The sequence below is a fragment of the Lagenorhynchus albirostris genome, chromosome 17 (genome assembly GCF_949774975.1).
Source record: "Lagenorhynchus albirostris chromosome 17, mLagAlb1.1, whole genome shotgun sequence".
Taxonomy (NCBI): domain Eukaryota; kingdom Metazoa; phylum Chordata; class Mammalia; order Artiodactyla; family Delphinidae; genus Lagenorhynchus; species Lagenorhynchus albirostris.
The window spans coordinates 43,748,478-43,761,957 of record NC_083111.1 but is presented as its reverse complement, the minus strand read 5'-3'; the positions used below and the strand labels follow the sequence as shown (position 1 = coordinate 43,761,957).

Here is a 13,480-nt window from a genome sequence, read left to right as displayed (position 1 = left end):
ACATATTTCCCCTAAAGGCCGTCAACTGATTGGATGAGGCCCTCCCACACAATTACACACACACACTCTGCTGGTTCTGTTTCTCTAGAGAACACTGAGAAGGGTTTTTCTCTGCGTTCTCTGCCATCACTGACTTGTTTGTGTCAAGGGCCTCCTGGTGCAGTACAGGGACCCATATCTTCAGAAGAGTTTCTCTGGGAGCCCCTCTTTGTTTTGGCTGGGGTGGTGGTGAAGGACCTCCACCATCCACCTCACAAAGAGGGCAGGGGAAGCCTGCTCTGAGCCAACAGCCTTCTACTCTTGTGACTCTTCCCAACTCCCCTCCCCGGTCTTCTTGGGTGGGCTTCGGGGATCGACTTGATGGGAGGGCAGAGACCAGAACAGTGCCCTGGTGATGGCCATTCTCTTTAGAACGCGTGGTACTTAATGCCCCTTGGTTCTCAGCTGGAGGCCTCAGTAGTCGATTCCTCAGTAGAAGTCAACTCAACAGCAATTACAGTAAGTTTCCAGGATGTGACCAGGAATTCCTTGAAAAAAAAAAAAAAAGAGTTTCAAGTCCAAACATATTTGGGGACAACTAAGTGAAACAGAGTTAAACACTTTTTTTAGATGCAACGTTTCTCTGAAACTCTAATATGCTGATATGAATGGCAGACTACAAAGGGAGGATACAGTATACTGGAATTCCTAAACTTTGACACTGGAACACAATTTTGAGACTCAGGTAGTAACTCCCCTACAGTGGTCACACAACACTGGCTTGAAAAATAATGAGTTAGCAAGATGCCTGAGATGCTGGTTCGAGTCCTTCAGCCCTCACAGCTGCACAGACTCTCTGGGATTTGAGACTATTACTTAAAGTTCCTTAAGTTAGCTTTTGTGAGCATCTGAGATAGCAAACATAAAGCCCCTGCTATGAAATAGATGTTACATACATGACAGCTATGACTGGGGATAAGATCTGAGATTTGTGGACTTGGAATCAACTCATACTCCATCCTACCATCAGTAAGTATATTTTACTGATGGTGCTTTTGTTGTAAGAACAATCAAATGTGTGATGTGCTATTAAGTCCAAATTCTAAACTGTGTTTTAAAAACCTTTCTGCTATAATCATTCTTTACTGGGACTTCCCTGGTGGTGCAGTGGTTAAGACTCCGTGCTCCCAAGGCAGGGGGCCCGGGTTCAATCCCTGGTCAGGAAACTAGATCCCACATGCGTGCCGCAACTAAGGGTTCACGTGCCACAACTAAGGAGCCAGTGAGCCGCAACTAAGGAGCCCACATGCTGCAAGTAAGACCTGGCACAACCAAATAAATAAATACATAATAAAATTATAATCACTCTTTTTCTTTCCAAGCTTCAAAATTGGTACGTGGATGAAATCTGGCGCAATTTTCCTAACTCCAAGAAGATCTGAATAGCTTTTCTACTGGTCAAGTCGACTTTAAAGAGATTGGTGAAGGCAGGACTTCCCTGTTGGCGCAGTGGTTAAGAGTTCGCCTGCCAATGCAGGGGATATGGGTTCGGGCCCTGGTCCGGGAGGATCCCATGTGCCATGGAGCAGCTGAGCTCATGTGCCACAACTACTGAGCCCGCATGCCACAACTGCTGAAGCCTGTGTGCCTAGAGCCCGTGCTTTGCTAGGAGAGAGGCCACTGCAGTGAGAGGTCCGTGCACCGGGGTGAAGAGTGACCCCCCACTCTCCGCAGCTGGAGAGGGCCCACATGCAGCAACGAAGACCCAACGCAGCCAAAAATAGCTAACTAAATTAATTAATTTAAAAAAAAGAGAGATTGGTGAAGGCACAGAGAGTGAGTTAAATAGTAGAAAACTCAATTTCCTATTACAAACGTGCAATGAGTAAATACAATTTCCTAGAACAAACAAACAAGGAAAGCCCAGACCTGACAAGCCCTGAGATAAGAGAGACTGAAATCTAGTTAGATTGCTTCCCTCCTCTGTCCAAGCCCCATTCTCACTTGGCAAGAGGGGATAGTGAAGGCGAATTGTTTCCTTCTTCTGGGGGAGGTTGAAAAGGAACTGCCTTGTGATGATCATTCAACACCTACTCAGACGAGGGTTTGGCCAGATGTGATAAAATCCCTTTATCTTTACTTTTATGCCTTATGAGACAGTATAGATTGGCTGAAAAAAATAGTGTTTTTCGTTTTTTTGCAAAAACACCTTAGATTTATGTGATTTACGTGATGAAATATTTTGGGCTCCATCCCTACATTATGGCCAGATGTTTACTGCCTTACACAGCATTGATGAAAGCTATACAATACTTATTCATCAGAGTTGAAATTCTCAGAAAGAAAGCTTCTGGCGAATAAACTATTTAAATTTACGATGATAATAGACCGAGTGTGTATACACTTTCCAAGAAGGTCTTTTACCTGGAACTGACCACTGTTTATATTGCTGATGACTTCAAGCTCTCTGACTTGTAATATTCTCCAGCGCTTTGTCCTTACGTGAATAATAGAAGGGTAGGGTGTCAGTGCTTTCTCTTCACACACCTAACATCAGGCCTCAGAGATTCTCAGTCTCTCAAGGATGTTGCTGTTAGAAGTACGTGTTCTTGAATTTTTTTTTTTTTTTTTTTTTTTTTTTTGCGTTATGCGGGCCTCTCACTGTTGTGGCCTCTCCCGTTGCGGAGTACAGGCTCCAGACGCGCAGGCTCAGCGGCCATGGCTCACGGGCCCAGCCGCTCTGCGGCATGTGGGATCTTCCCGGACCGGGGCACGAACCCGCATCCCCTGCATCGTCAGGCGGACTCTCAACCATTGCGCCACCAGGGAAGCCCTGTTCTTGATTTTTTATAAGTCACCCACCCCCGCACCATGCGGCATGCGGAGCTTCCCCAATCAGAGATGGAACCCGTGCCCCCTGCAGTGAAAGCTCGGTGTCTTAACCACTGGACGGCCAGGGAAGTCCTTGTGTTCTTGATTTTCAAGGCTCTGTCAAAGAAAGAGCTTTATTATTTATTTACTTATTAATTTCTGTGATAAGAACACAACATGAGGACTTCCCTGGCCGTCCAGTGGTTGAGACTCCGTGCTTCCACTGCAGGGGGCAGGGGTTCTGTCCCTGATGGGGGAACTAAAATCCCACATGCTATGTTGTGTGCCCCCCGCAAAAAATAACACAACATGAAATCTACCCTCTACTTTTGTTTTAAATTGATTAATTTATTATTTGTGTTTTGGCTGTGTTGGGTCTTCGTTGCTGCACGCGGGCTTTCTCTAGTTGTGGCGAGCGGGGGCTACCTTTTGCGGTGCACGGGCTTCTCATTGCGGTGGCTTCTCTTGTTGCGGAGCACAGGCTCTAGGAACGCCAGCTTCAGTAGTTGTGGCGCACGGGCTCTAGAGGGCAGTAGTTGTGGCGCACGGGCTGGTGCTCCGCAGCATGTGGGATCTTCCCCGGCCAAGGCTCGAACCCGTGTCCCCTGCATTGGCAGGTGGATTCTTAACCACTGCACCACCAGGGAAGTCCTGACATTTACCCTCTTAACAAAATTTTAAGTGCACAATACAGTTTTGCTGACCATAAGCACAGTGTTGTACAGCACATCTCTGGAACTTACTCGTCTTGCATAACTGAAACTTTATACCTATTGAGCAGCAACTCGCCATCTCCCCCTCTCTCAGCCCCTGGCACCCACCATTCTGCTCTCTGTTTCTCTGAGTTTGACTAGTTTAGGTTTCTCATGTGAGTGGAATCATGCAGTATTTGTCCTTCTGTGACAAGTTTATAAAATTTTTTTTTTGACTGAACTGTGCTTAACATTTCACCAGGAAAAATTATCTTGTTACTTTTTCTAATATCCCTAATGACCACTCTCAACCCAGAACTCACCAGCCTCACCACATTTTTTATCAGCTATCCATAGGGTGCAGAGGAGATGACTATTCAGAACTTTACGTTCACTTCAGTTATTTCTAACATGATCAAGCTCTAGGTGATAACAAACCAAATCAACCGTCCCCAAGTGGATTTTCTGGTCTAGTATGCAGCAGCAGGATCTAATGGGGAGACCAGAGCTTACCTGGGTTAAAGCAAATTTTTTTTTTAAATAACTGTGCTTAGGGTTTATTTTTATTTCATTTATTTTATTTTACTCTTATTCACTCTTTTTTAAAAATAAATTTATTTATTTTATGTATTTATTTTTGGCTGCATTGGGTCTTCTTTGCTGTGCGCCGGCTTTCTCTAGTTGCGGCGAGCGGCGGCTACTCTTCGATGCGGTGCGCGGGCTTCTCACTGCGGTGGCTTCTCTTGTTGGGGAGCACAGGCTCTAGGCACGCGGGCTTCAGTAGTTGTGGCACATGGGCTCAGTAGTTGTGGCTCGCGGGCTCTAGAGCGCAGGCTCAGTAGTTGTGGCGCACGGGCTCAGTCGCTCCGCGGCATGTGGGATCTTCCCGGACCAGGGCTTGAACCCGTGTCCCCTGCATTGGCAGGCAGATTCTTAACTACTGTGCCACAAGGGCGGTCCCAAAATAAAGCATTTTGAAAGTTTTAAAAATTGTATACAGTTAAATATGTCTATCTTCTCTTTTACAGCTTCAGGGTTTCCTATTCTTGGTTAAGAACATCTTCCCATATAAAATGATATGTCAATTATTTCTCAATGAAACTGAAAAAAATTTTGCCTTTATAAAAACAAAGAAGAAAAGAATATCTCCTCCACTCCTGGGTTGTACATGTAGTTTCCTGTACTGTCTTTTAAGATTAAACAAATTTTTTTTCAGTCTTTAATCCAACTGGGATTTATTTTCATGTAAGGTATGATGGAGCCCAGCTTTATTTTCTTCCAGCCAGATAAGCTGTGCCAGTACCATCTATTAAAGAAATCAATCTTTTGCCACGAAACTAAAACACCACCTAAATTGTATACAGAATTCCCATGAATATAGGAATGTATCTCTGGATTCCCCATCCTGTTCTTCCAACTTATTTGACTATCTTTTTGTTGACAGCTTATTAAACTGCATTGGTGTAATGCTCCATAAATTTTGAATATCCTTTATGCTTGGAGTTGCTCACACAGCCAGAATTCATTGTCTGGTATCCCTTGTTGCTTGACACACATGGATATGACCTTGCCCCTGCCCAACACTAAGAAAGGAGGGAGGAAACAGGAGGCCTGGGCAGAACCCAGTTGTGGAGGCATGGCCTGCAGCAGCAGCTGAGTCAGGAGTTGCGGTCTGAGCATCCTCACGGGAGCTGGTGGGCGGGTTGTTTCTGCTCCAGCAGACTATGAGGCCAGGTGTTACTCCTGGTAGGTTAAGGGAATCTGGATCTCTTGTGCTTCCTTTTCAGCATAAACTAGCCAGAGGGGATTCTGGGTTTTACAACTAAGAACTCTGATGGATACAAGTCATTTAAAATTTTATTCTTATAACTGGTATTCTATGAGGCGGGTCCCCCTGCCCTCTCTTGCAGCTGCTCGCTACTTTTTCTTACATCAGTTTTTTCAAATTATTTGTTTCCATAGTCTTTGAGGTACTTGAAAAATCTGTTTCCGTCTAACTGGAATTGAACTGAATTTATATATTTGGGAAATATTGATATTTTTGTTTTCCAAATAAAGAATGATGGTTTTTCATTTGTTAGATTATTCTGTCCTTCAAAAAGACTACAGTTTTCATTTGGTCTTGTATCTTTCTTGAAACATTTATTTCTAGATATGGTAGTTATGGAAATTCCCTGGTCGTCCAGTGGTCAGGGCTCGGCACTTTCACTGCTGGCGCCCTGGGTTTGATCCCTGGTCAGGGAACTAAGATCCCACAAGCCATGAGGCGTGGGCAAAAAAAAAAAAAAAAAAAAAAAAAAATCATAGGGCTTCCCTGGTGGCGCAGTGGTTGAGAGTCCGCCTGCCGATGCAGGGGACGCGGGTTCGTGCCCCGGTCCGCGAAGATCCCACATGCCGCGGAGCGGCTGGGCCCGTGAGCCATGGCCGCTGAGCCTGCGCGTCCGGAGCCTGTGCTCTGCAACGGGAGAGGCCGCAACAGTGAGAGGCCCGTGTACCGCAAAAAAAAAAAAAAAAAAAAATCAGTTTTCGTTGTGATGTAATTGGATTATTTTTTCCATTTCCTTTTCTAGGTGCTTATTCTAGTGCATAAAATTCTATTGGTTTTGTGGATCTGCCACTTTAGTGTATTCTTTTCTTAGTGCTCATAAGCTTTTTATTAGAATCTCTTGGGTTTTCTAGGTATGCAAGCAGGGAAAAATGATTTCTCTCTTCTTTGATGTTGTACCAATTTAAATATTTTAAAAAATAGATGGTTTCTATGTTTTTTTTTTTAAATATTTATTTGGCTGCGCCGGGTCTTGGTTGAGGCACGCAGGATCTTTTGTTGCGGCCTGCAGGATCTAGTTCTCTGACCAGGGATGGAACCCGTGGCCCCTGCATTGGGAGCACGGAGTCTTAACCACTGGACCACCAGGGAAGTCCCAATGTAAGCATTTTTTTAACTGTTCATACCTAAGACAATGTTGACTAGCAAGAAACCCTGCCTTGCTCTGACTCTAATGGATGTGACTTTAGTATTTCACCTACTTCAAGTTTTTAAAATCTAAATTTGGAATAGCTGTTGGATTACCATACTTCTTCAGCTTAGTGTCATGATCATGTACTTTTTCTGCTTTAATCTTGCGATTAAATGAAATGTTAGATTTCCTGATATTATACCTGTTTTATTCTTCCGATAAATTTCTGGATTTTGATTGCTAATAATACAAATGTCCCCCGGTTTCTGGCATTTGGATGCCCCTTTCCTAGTTCCAGTGCTAAGGTAGGTTTTCTTCCATTGTTCATTATTGTGGTCATTTCAGTTTTGATGAGAAATGGAAATAGCTCCAAATTTTCCCGGCAATGTATTTTTTAAATTATTGAAGACAGTTTAGAAGAGAAAGAAATCATTCATAATTCCAGGGTCTTAAGCAGCTAACAGCTCTGGTTGTCCTGCCAATAAACACCCTTGTGGTGTTTTTCAGAATGTCTGCAGCCCCTTCAGCAAACTTCGCAAGGAACCCTTGCCCTAAGGACACACGGTGCTCTTCTGAACCCTGGGGGAAGCTCCTGTCTAGAAAAGAGCCTCGCTATCCTCTTTCCCTGTGGAAAGGCTGCCATGTAAACCGTGCACTACTTAACTCCGAGGGCACTATTCACGTTCAGATTCACTGTGCGTATGCATATTTACTACAACAATTTCCCAACAGATGTCAGTGGAGTGACTCGAGGAAGCAGCAGCAGCGAGGCTGTCATGACAGCCTTCCAAGACCAGGTTATGTGTTACCTGGGACCCCTACTCAGTTGTGGCCCCGAAAAGGAGCTGTGCCCAGCTGGGCGCCTGAGAGTAGCTATTTTCATCCATGCCTCCACAGCCCTCCCCTACACCCCGCCTCAGTCCTGTTACCTGACAACAACAAACGGCAAGCTCACCCCCAAGATCCCCCTACGGGTAATGTTCTATTTCTTAAGCAGAATGGTGGTTTCAGAGGTGTTCATTTTATTATGCTTTATAATTTATGTACATGTTACATATATTCATTTTGAATGCTTTGATACAATAAATAAAAAAGGAAAGCACACATACAAAAAAGAATGCCATTATCAGGGGGATGACCTTGAATCTGCTTAAAATTTTCTTCAGATTAGCCTATTCATGAACCTCAGTATTGTTAATTAGGTAGGTAGCAAACATCTTACAATGCACCTCATATACCTTTCTTGATGCTAGGATTAGAAATCATTCTGTTAAAGTATTTAGAATAGTTAAAAGTGCCTTTTAATTTTTTAAAGATTACGTTATGCACCAGGGTAACTTCTACTGAAAACTGTTATAGTCTATACTTGCAGTGTAGGTGTGAGAGCAGGCTATTCAGTTTTTTGAAGCCTCTGGGTCTCTAGGATTTCAAGCAGTCACTGAGTGGCAGAAATTTCTTCCACAATCTACTACATATAAGTTGAAACATTACTAGCTGCAACTCTGAGTAGCATCCGAGATTTAAAATTTTCCGCTCAATCGGAAAAGCTAAAACCTAACCTCAGAAGTGACGCTTGGCTGCAGGATATACACAACGTAGTCAACCCTGTGACAGACCACTAGCTGTTCCTGATATCCACTTCTCTACTGCTTCCTCAGTAATGAATCCTGAAATGTTACTTTGGCCCATGACAGCCCAAGAGAAACACTATGACTTCCCATCCTCCTCTGTAGCTAGTAGGATCAACTGACTGAGTTTGGGTGGATAAGCCTGTGTGGTGTGAGTAACTTGAAGAAGTGTTCTTAAAGGAAGGGAGCAGAAATGCTGAGAGGAGGTTTCTAGCTAGTGCAGCTGCCTGCAACCGTGACACGAAAGCCACGTGTTGAGAATGTGGAAGGGCAACACAGAAGGACCTTGGATGCCTGGCCCTGCAGACTGTCAGAGTAGCCCTGGCCTGCTTTCTTGGGCCTGCTTTCTCTCTTTTTTTTTCCTACATGCAAGAGAAATAAACTTCTATATTAAGTCACTATTGTTTAGGACACAGCCATACTAATACATAATGCCAAATTTGAGTTTAATTTCCTTAATTTAAAAGGTTGATACAAGTGATACACTACACCTGGTGGCAGTTACATCTACTGCTAAGATGATATAAGATGGAAGCTGTTTCCCATAGAGAACACTGTGTCATGAACAGGGACATTTCAAGAGATGTTTCACTCCAAATACTTGACTTGCCAGTGGTAAAGCCTGCAAGTACAACTATGGTTTCAGAGCATCAAGAACATTTGAAACATTTAGAACCTATAGTTTAGAAACATCAAGAACATCAAAAAGTCATTGCCTTTAGACTAGCTTAGGATGCGAAGTGCCCTCCCGTAAGAGAACTGTAAAGAGCAACTTAAATCAAAAATGGTTTGTTTTATTTACAATACTCAATGCATTTTACAAATAACATATTTGCATTCCCTAAGTCTTTTGGAAAGTAATTCCAGTTTGTGCAATGAGCTTATAGGAACGTCTTAAGACATCTGTTAGACATCCTAAATTCTAAATTTTGAAAGATATTTCACACTCTATTAATAGAGGACTGTTTGTAATTAAGAAAAACTAAACTCTGTAGTTAAATATTGCCCTTCAATATCTTTAACCCAAGTACAAACTGGATTAGCCTATGAAATAATACCATTAGATTCAGATGAGTCATTCCCACTGCCTGCCCAATAAAATGCATGCACAAAGTAAACACGGTCAATTACATTAATGACATTTTATTTCAATACTTGTTTTTTGGACTCTCTCAACTATTGTTTTGCTCAATTCAGGATACAGAGAGGTAGGATTCCAGTCTGGGGAATTCCTAACCCACTACTCCCTGCTCCAGAACAGGGAAGGATTTTCATTCAGTTAAGTACGGGGAGACAGGTCAGGATGAGAGAGAGTTTTAGTAGTTTCTCTAGGAGGCTTTGTTTGCTAATCAGAACAAGGGTCCCCTCCAGCCCTGACAAATCCTGAAGGGATCACTTATCTCCCTACTAGTGGTTTGGGGAGCATCTAATCCAAGCCTCCAAAGGACAACAGGCTCCCCTCTCTCCCCTGAATCATTACCTTGATTTTATTGACTTTTGAGTTTATGCTGGAAAACAGTTCTTCTGTTCAGACGCCAGAAACTGCTTTCATGTCACATAAACAACTTTATGGAACAAGTGAAGAGCGATGAACAATGATACTTTGTGCAAGAGTTTGCATCTCACTCGTGTAAGAGAATGAACTTACTAATTTTATCGCTCATAGCTGCCATCTCTTAAAAGATAAAAATCCATGCCCTAGTTCTTGAGCCAGAGAGAAGGGACAGGTATCTCCATCCTGGATCCACCCCAATTTAGCAGTGCACTTCTCCGTCTCAACACCGAATCTGCCCTCAAAAGATGGTGTTTCTAACACTGGTGTTGGTGGTTGAATGAGAGATACTAAGCTGGAGAAATAAAGTCCGACATTCGACATAGCCAACACAATTCTAAAATAAAGAAATGGTGAGGTAGAGTTGAGAGAGTTCAATTCAATTTGTTGAGCATAGATCTTTTGGCACATTCTAAAATTACACAGACTCCCTATTCAATTCTCCTTTGTGATACCTTTACAAAGTGCTGCAATGTAGGAATCCTTGGATCTCTTTAGGAAGCATCTATATAAAGCGAACAGAGCACAGTCATTTGAAGAAATCCACTCCTGGCACTTTAGCTTATTTACCCCGATATTGAAGCAAATAAAAACAATGCTATCCATTTGCTGAATTTATTTAAACAAATCAATTTAGAAATATAGAATTAAACAAAACTTCTGACATGTAAACATACTGCCATGTTCCTGAAACAGATGTTAACACCTGATAAAAGTTAATAATCACTTGTTAGGAAAGCTGTCCATTAATAAGGCCAGTCTTCAGCAAAACTAAAAGCATTTTGTTTCTTTAGCTTTCCTAGTGTGACAATGCAATACTATCAAACCACAGTCAAATATAATAAAGACAAGATTGGATGGACAGATCAGTACCATTGGTTACAGCTGTTAAACAGTTTCATTCTTGGCGCCACAGGAAAACAATTAAGCCAATCACATCGAATAAATCATGGCTTTTTTTCTTTATCACAATTCACTAAGTGATGTTAATTATGGTCCTTGTCAAACACGTTTGGTAAAGGCTATTTACAGTGTACATGGCTGAGCATGCACTATTTATAGTTACAAAGATACCTGCCAGTTTATTACAATAGAATTACACAGTGCCTGAAAATGGTGAAACATCTCACACATCATTTAAATCAATACAGTTTCAAGCAGGAAACGTTCCTTATTTGATCACGATTGCAATAATTACATGAAAATTCTTATAAAAACACGAATCCCCTTCAAGAAATTGATGCATATTCTACGCACTACAGGTTAAGGCAGTAAAAAAATGTATTCCTGATAACTGGAGGTCTTGACAATGTCAATTAAAGCTGTCTGACTTTAGTTTTTCATTCTCCATCATATAATCAAAGTTCTGTCTGTATAACTAGTTTGTGAAAGATTTCATTTTTAAAGTCAAAAAAGTATTAGTAATGATGAAGAGTTGATGCTGGAAAAAAAAGTAATTGCTAGGGAAAGGAAAAAATGTAAGGTGGATTTTGCCTGAAAGTTTTCAAATCATCAACAAGAGCATTATTTGTGAGTCTGAACCTTAAAAGTATAAAACAAATATATAGTTTACCTTTCTTAACTTAAAATATACTGTACTTTGAACAATTCAAGTAAAGTAAGACTATCAAAAATAACTTCATAAGCCATACAAGTGTCAACTGCATTTTGAATGTTTTAAGAACTTTTTAAAAATTGTAAACTAAACCATGACAGTTTAGTTAAACAAACGATAAATGACTTTTTATTTGCACTTGTGATTTCTTTAATACAAATTGCTACCAACAAATATGTAAAGATATGGCAGATTATGCATTTGATCAAAGCACTTTGATTTAAGCATAAAACAGATTCAAATGGTTTAAGTTCCGTGCATAAGATCCAAGAAGCTGCCTACGAATATGTAGGCAACCCTCTCTCTAATCAGAATCCTTTATTCCTCAGCTGCAGATGAGACAGGGCACAATCTGTTGTAAACAGGGCACTGTTGTAAAACCAGGATAATATTCTTAAATTAAGATCGTTCTTGTTAGATTGAAAAGACTTTCCCCAAGTGTCTTCCAATTCTGCTGACCTCTTAATTTCATAAATTAACTTTCCTTTGATTCCATTTTTACGGTGGTTGTGTTCACAGTTTTGTTTTAAAAATTGGTTTAAATTTATATAAAACTCTGTACATGTTCACAAATTATTGCATAAACAGCATAATCTTCAAGACAGTGTTTGCAAACACATGTCCAATTCAGGAAAAAAAATATTCACGTTTCCCGTCTGGCTTTTTTCTTCTTTTTTATTTGTTTGGGAGATTCCCAACTAGTTTCAGACTTGGCTAAAAGGGGGGGGAAAAAAAGAGAGAGAGAGTTAGGAGGACAGTAAATATTGTTCTGTTTCAAAAATATGAAAGTAGTATCAATAAAAACATGCTTTGAAATCCACTAACGATGCCTCACATTTTATGTTTACATTTTCAAGTTCTAGTTACATGTTTTTCAGGATATTCTCTGGCTGCCTTCCTCTTTTCCTTTCCTCTGTATTATTTGGTTTAACGATATGGATATTATTTCACCAGTTTTGACCTAGAAAAACCATTGTTTAAAAGACTCAATCTAAGTAATAAAAGTGAAAGTGGGTAAAATGGACACTAAAGGTAGCTAAAGGGAGAAAAAGAGGTGGAAAAAAAAGGGCACAGAACAATTTGCAGTCTCAAGAACATGTGCACAGAAAAAGGGAGGGACTGGGCAAGTAAGGGCAGGCATAGCCCTCCTCTGTGTATGTCCTTGGCCACCTATTCTTGCCTGAAGTGATTTCAGCTCCCTGGCCCTCCCAACTGAGGTCCACAAGGGTCCAAGGAATCTTCACAAAGGAGGAAAGGGATGCTCTAATAAGTAATCCATTAGACTTTTAAGATAGTAACACTTATAGACAGTACAGAGAACACCAAAAGAACCAAAAATGAGAATTACTTACTCTGTGAAGGAGGCACACTATTTTGCTTAGTATTCGACTTGGATTTATCTGTTTCTTGTAGCATCGGTGGCACTTGGGAAGAGCTCTTGTCAGAATCACTTTTTGATAAAATAACAGATGGCTCGGTAGAAACAGCAGGTGGAAGAGTCTTGATAGGCTATTTTGAAATGAAATTATCTTAGATTTTCATTAAAAATTTCAAATAAAAATAAATATCATAGTAATACAAGAGGCTGTATAGCAGTAATATGAACATGGTTGCCAAATAATTTATCAGCAGAAGCGCTACAACTCATGCCTGCCCTCTAGTGACACATAACCAAATAAGTCTTTATTTACAATATCCACAAATACAGGTTGGGATAAAAATGGATAAATGTGTAAAATCACAAGATGTTTACTGAATTTCACATGAGTGAATAATTCCATTTTCATTAACTTTTACATTTTTCTTTTTCATTACAAGTAACAGGATTTTTTTATGTTTTGGTATTCAATGCTTCTGCCCACTTCCCACTAACTCTCACCTCCTCAAAACCTTTTCATGTGAAGGCAAAAAGAAAATAGCAAATTTCTGAACTACCAGTAGGTGATACTCCCTTTTGTTCTTCTCAAGAGTTAGAGATATCTCAAACAGCAGCAGCAATAGGTTCAGTTTCCTCCCCAAGGAAAAAGATGGCCTCAGATACAGCAGACTATGGCTACTAGAGTCTTATCTATTAAAGCAACTAATAAAACTCAGGTCCAAATCGTCAGAGTTTTATTGAGTCTGGTAGTGAAGTCATAATGCGTAGGGCCTGAACTCTTGAATCTTCCTTCTCCTCTGTAACCTCT

At 40.9% G+C, this 13,480-nt stretch overlaps 1 protein-coding gene across 11 annotated transcripts in view; it reads right to left on the bottom strand.

The window, feature by feature from the left end:
• Positions 1 to 8,900: 8,900 nt before the first annotated feature.
• MTDH (metadherin) overlaps positions 8,901 to 13,480 on the bottom strand; it is a 55,093-nt gene continuing 50,513 nt past the window's right edge. For 9 of the 11 annotated variants that reach the window (XM_060128231.1, XM_060128234.1, XM_060128237.1 and 6 more), the window contains 2 exons: positions 12,647 to 12,803; positions 8,901 to 12,008 (listed from right to left, as the gene is read on the bottom strand). In XM_060128231.1, the coding sequence (XP_059984214.1) occupies positions 11,938 to 12,008; positions 12,647 to 12,803 (228 nt within the window). In that variant the 3' untranslated portion in view covers positions 8,901 to 11,937. Of the gene's footprint in view, positions 12,009 to 12,646; positions 12,804 to 13,480 lie in introns of those variants that run through there. The other 2 variants (XR_009536480.1, XR_009536479.1) reach the window with 2 other exon arrangements.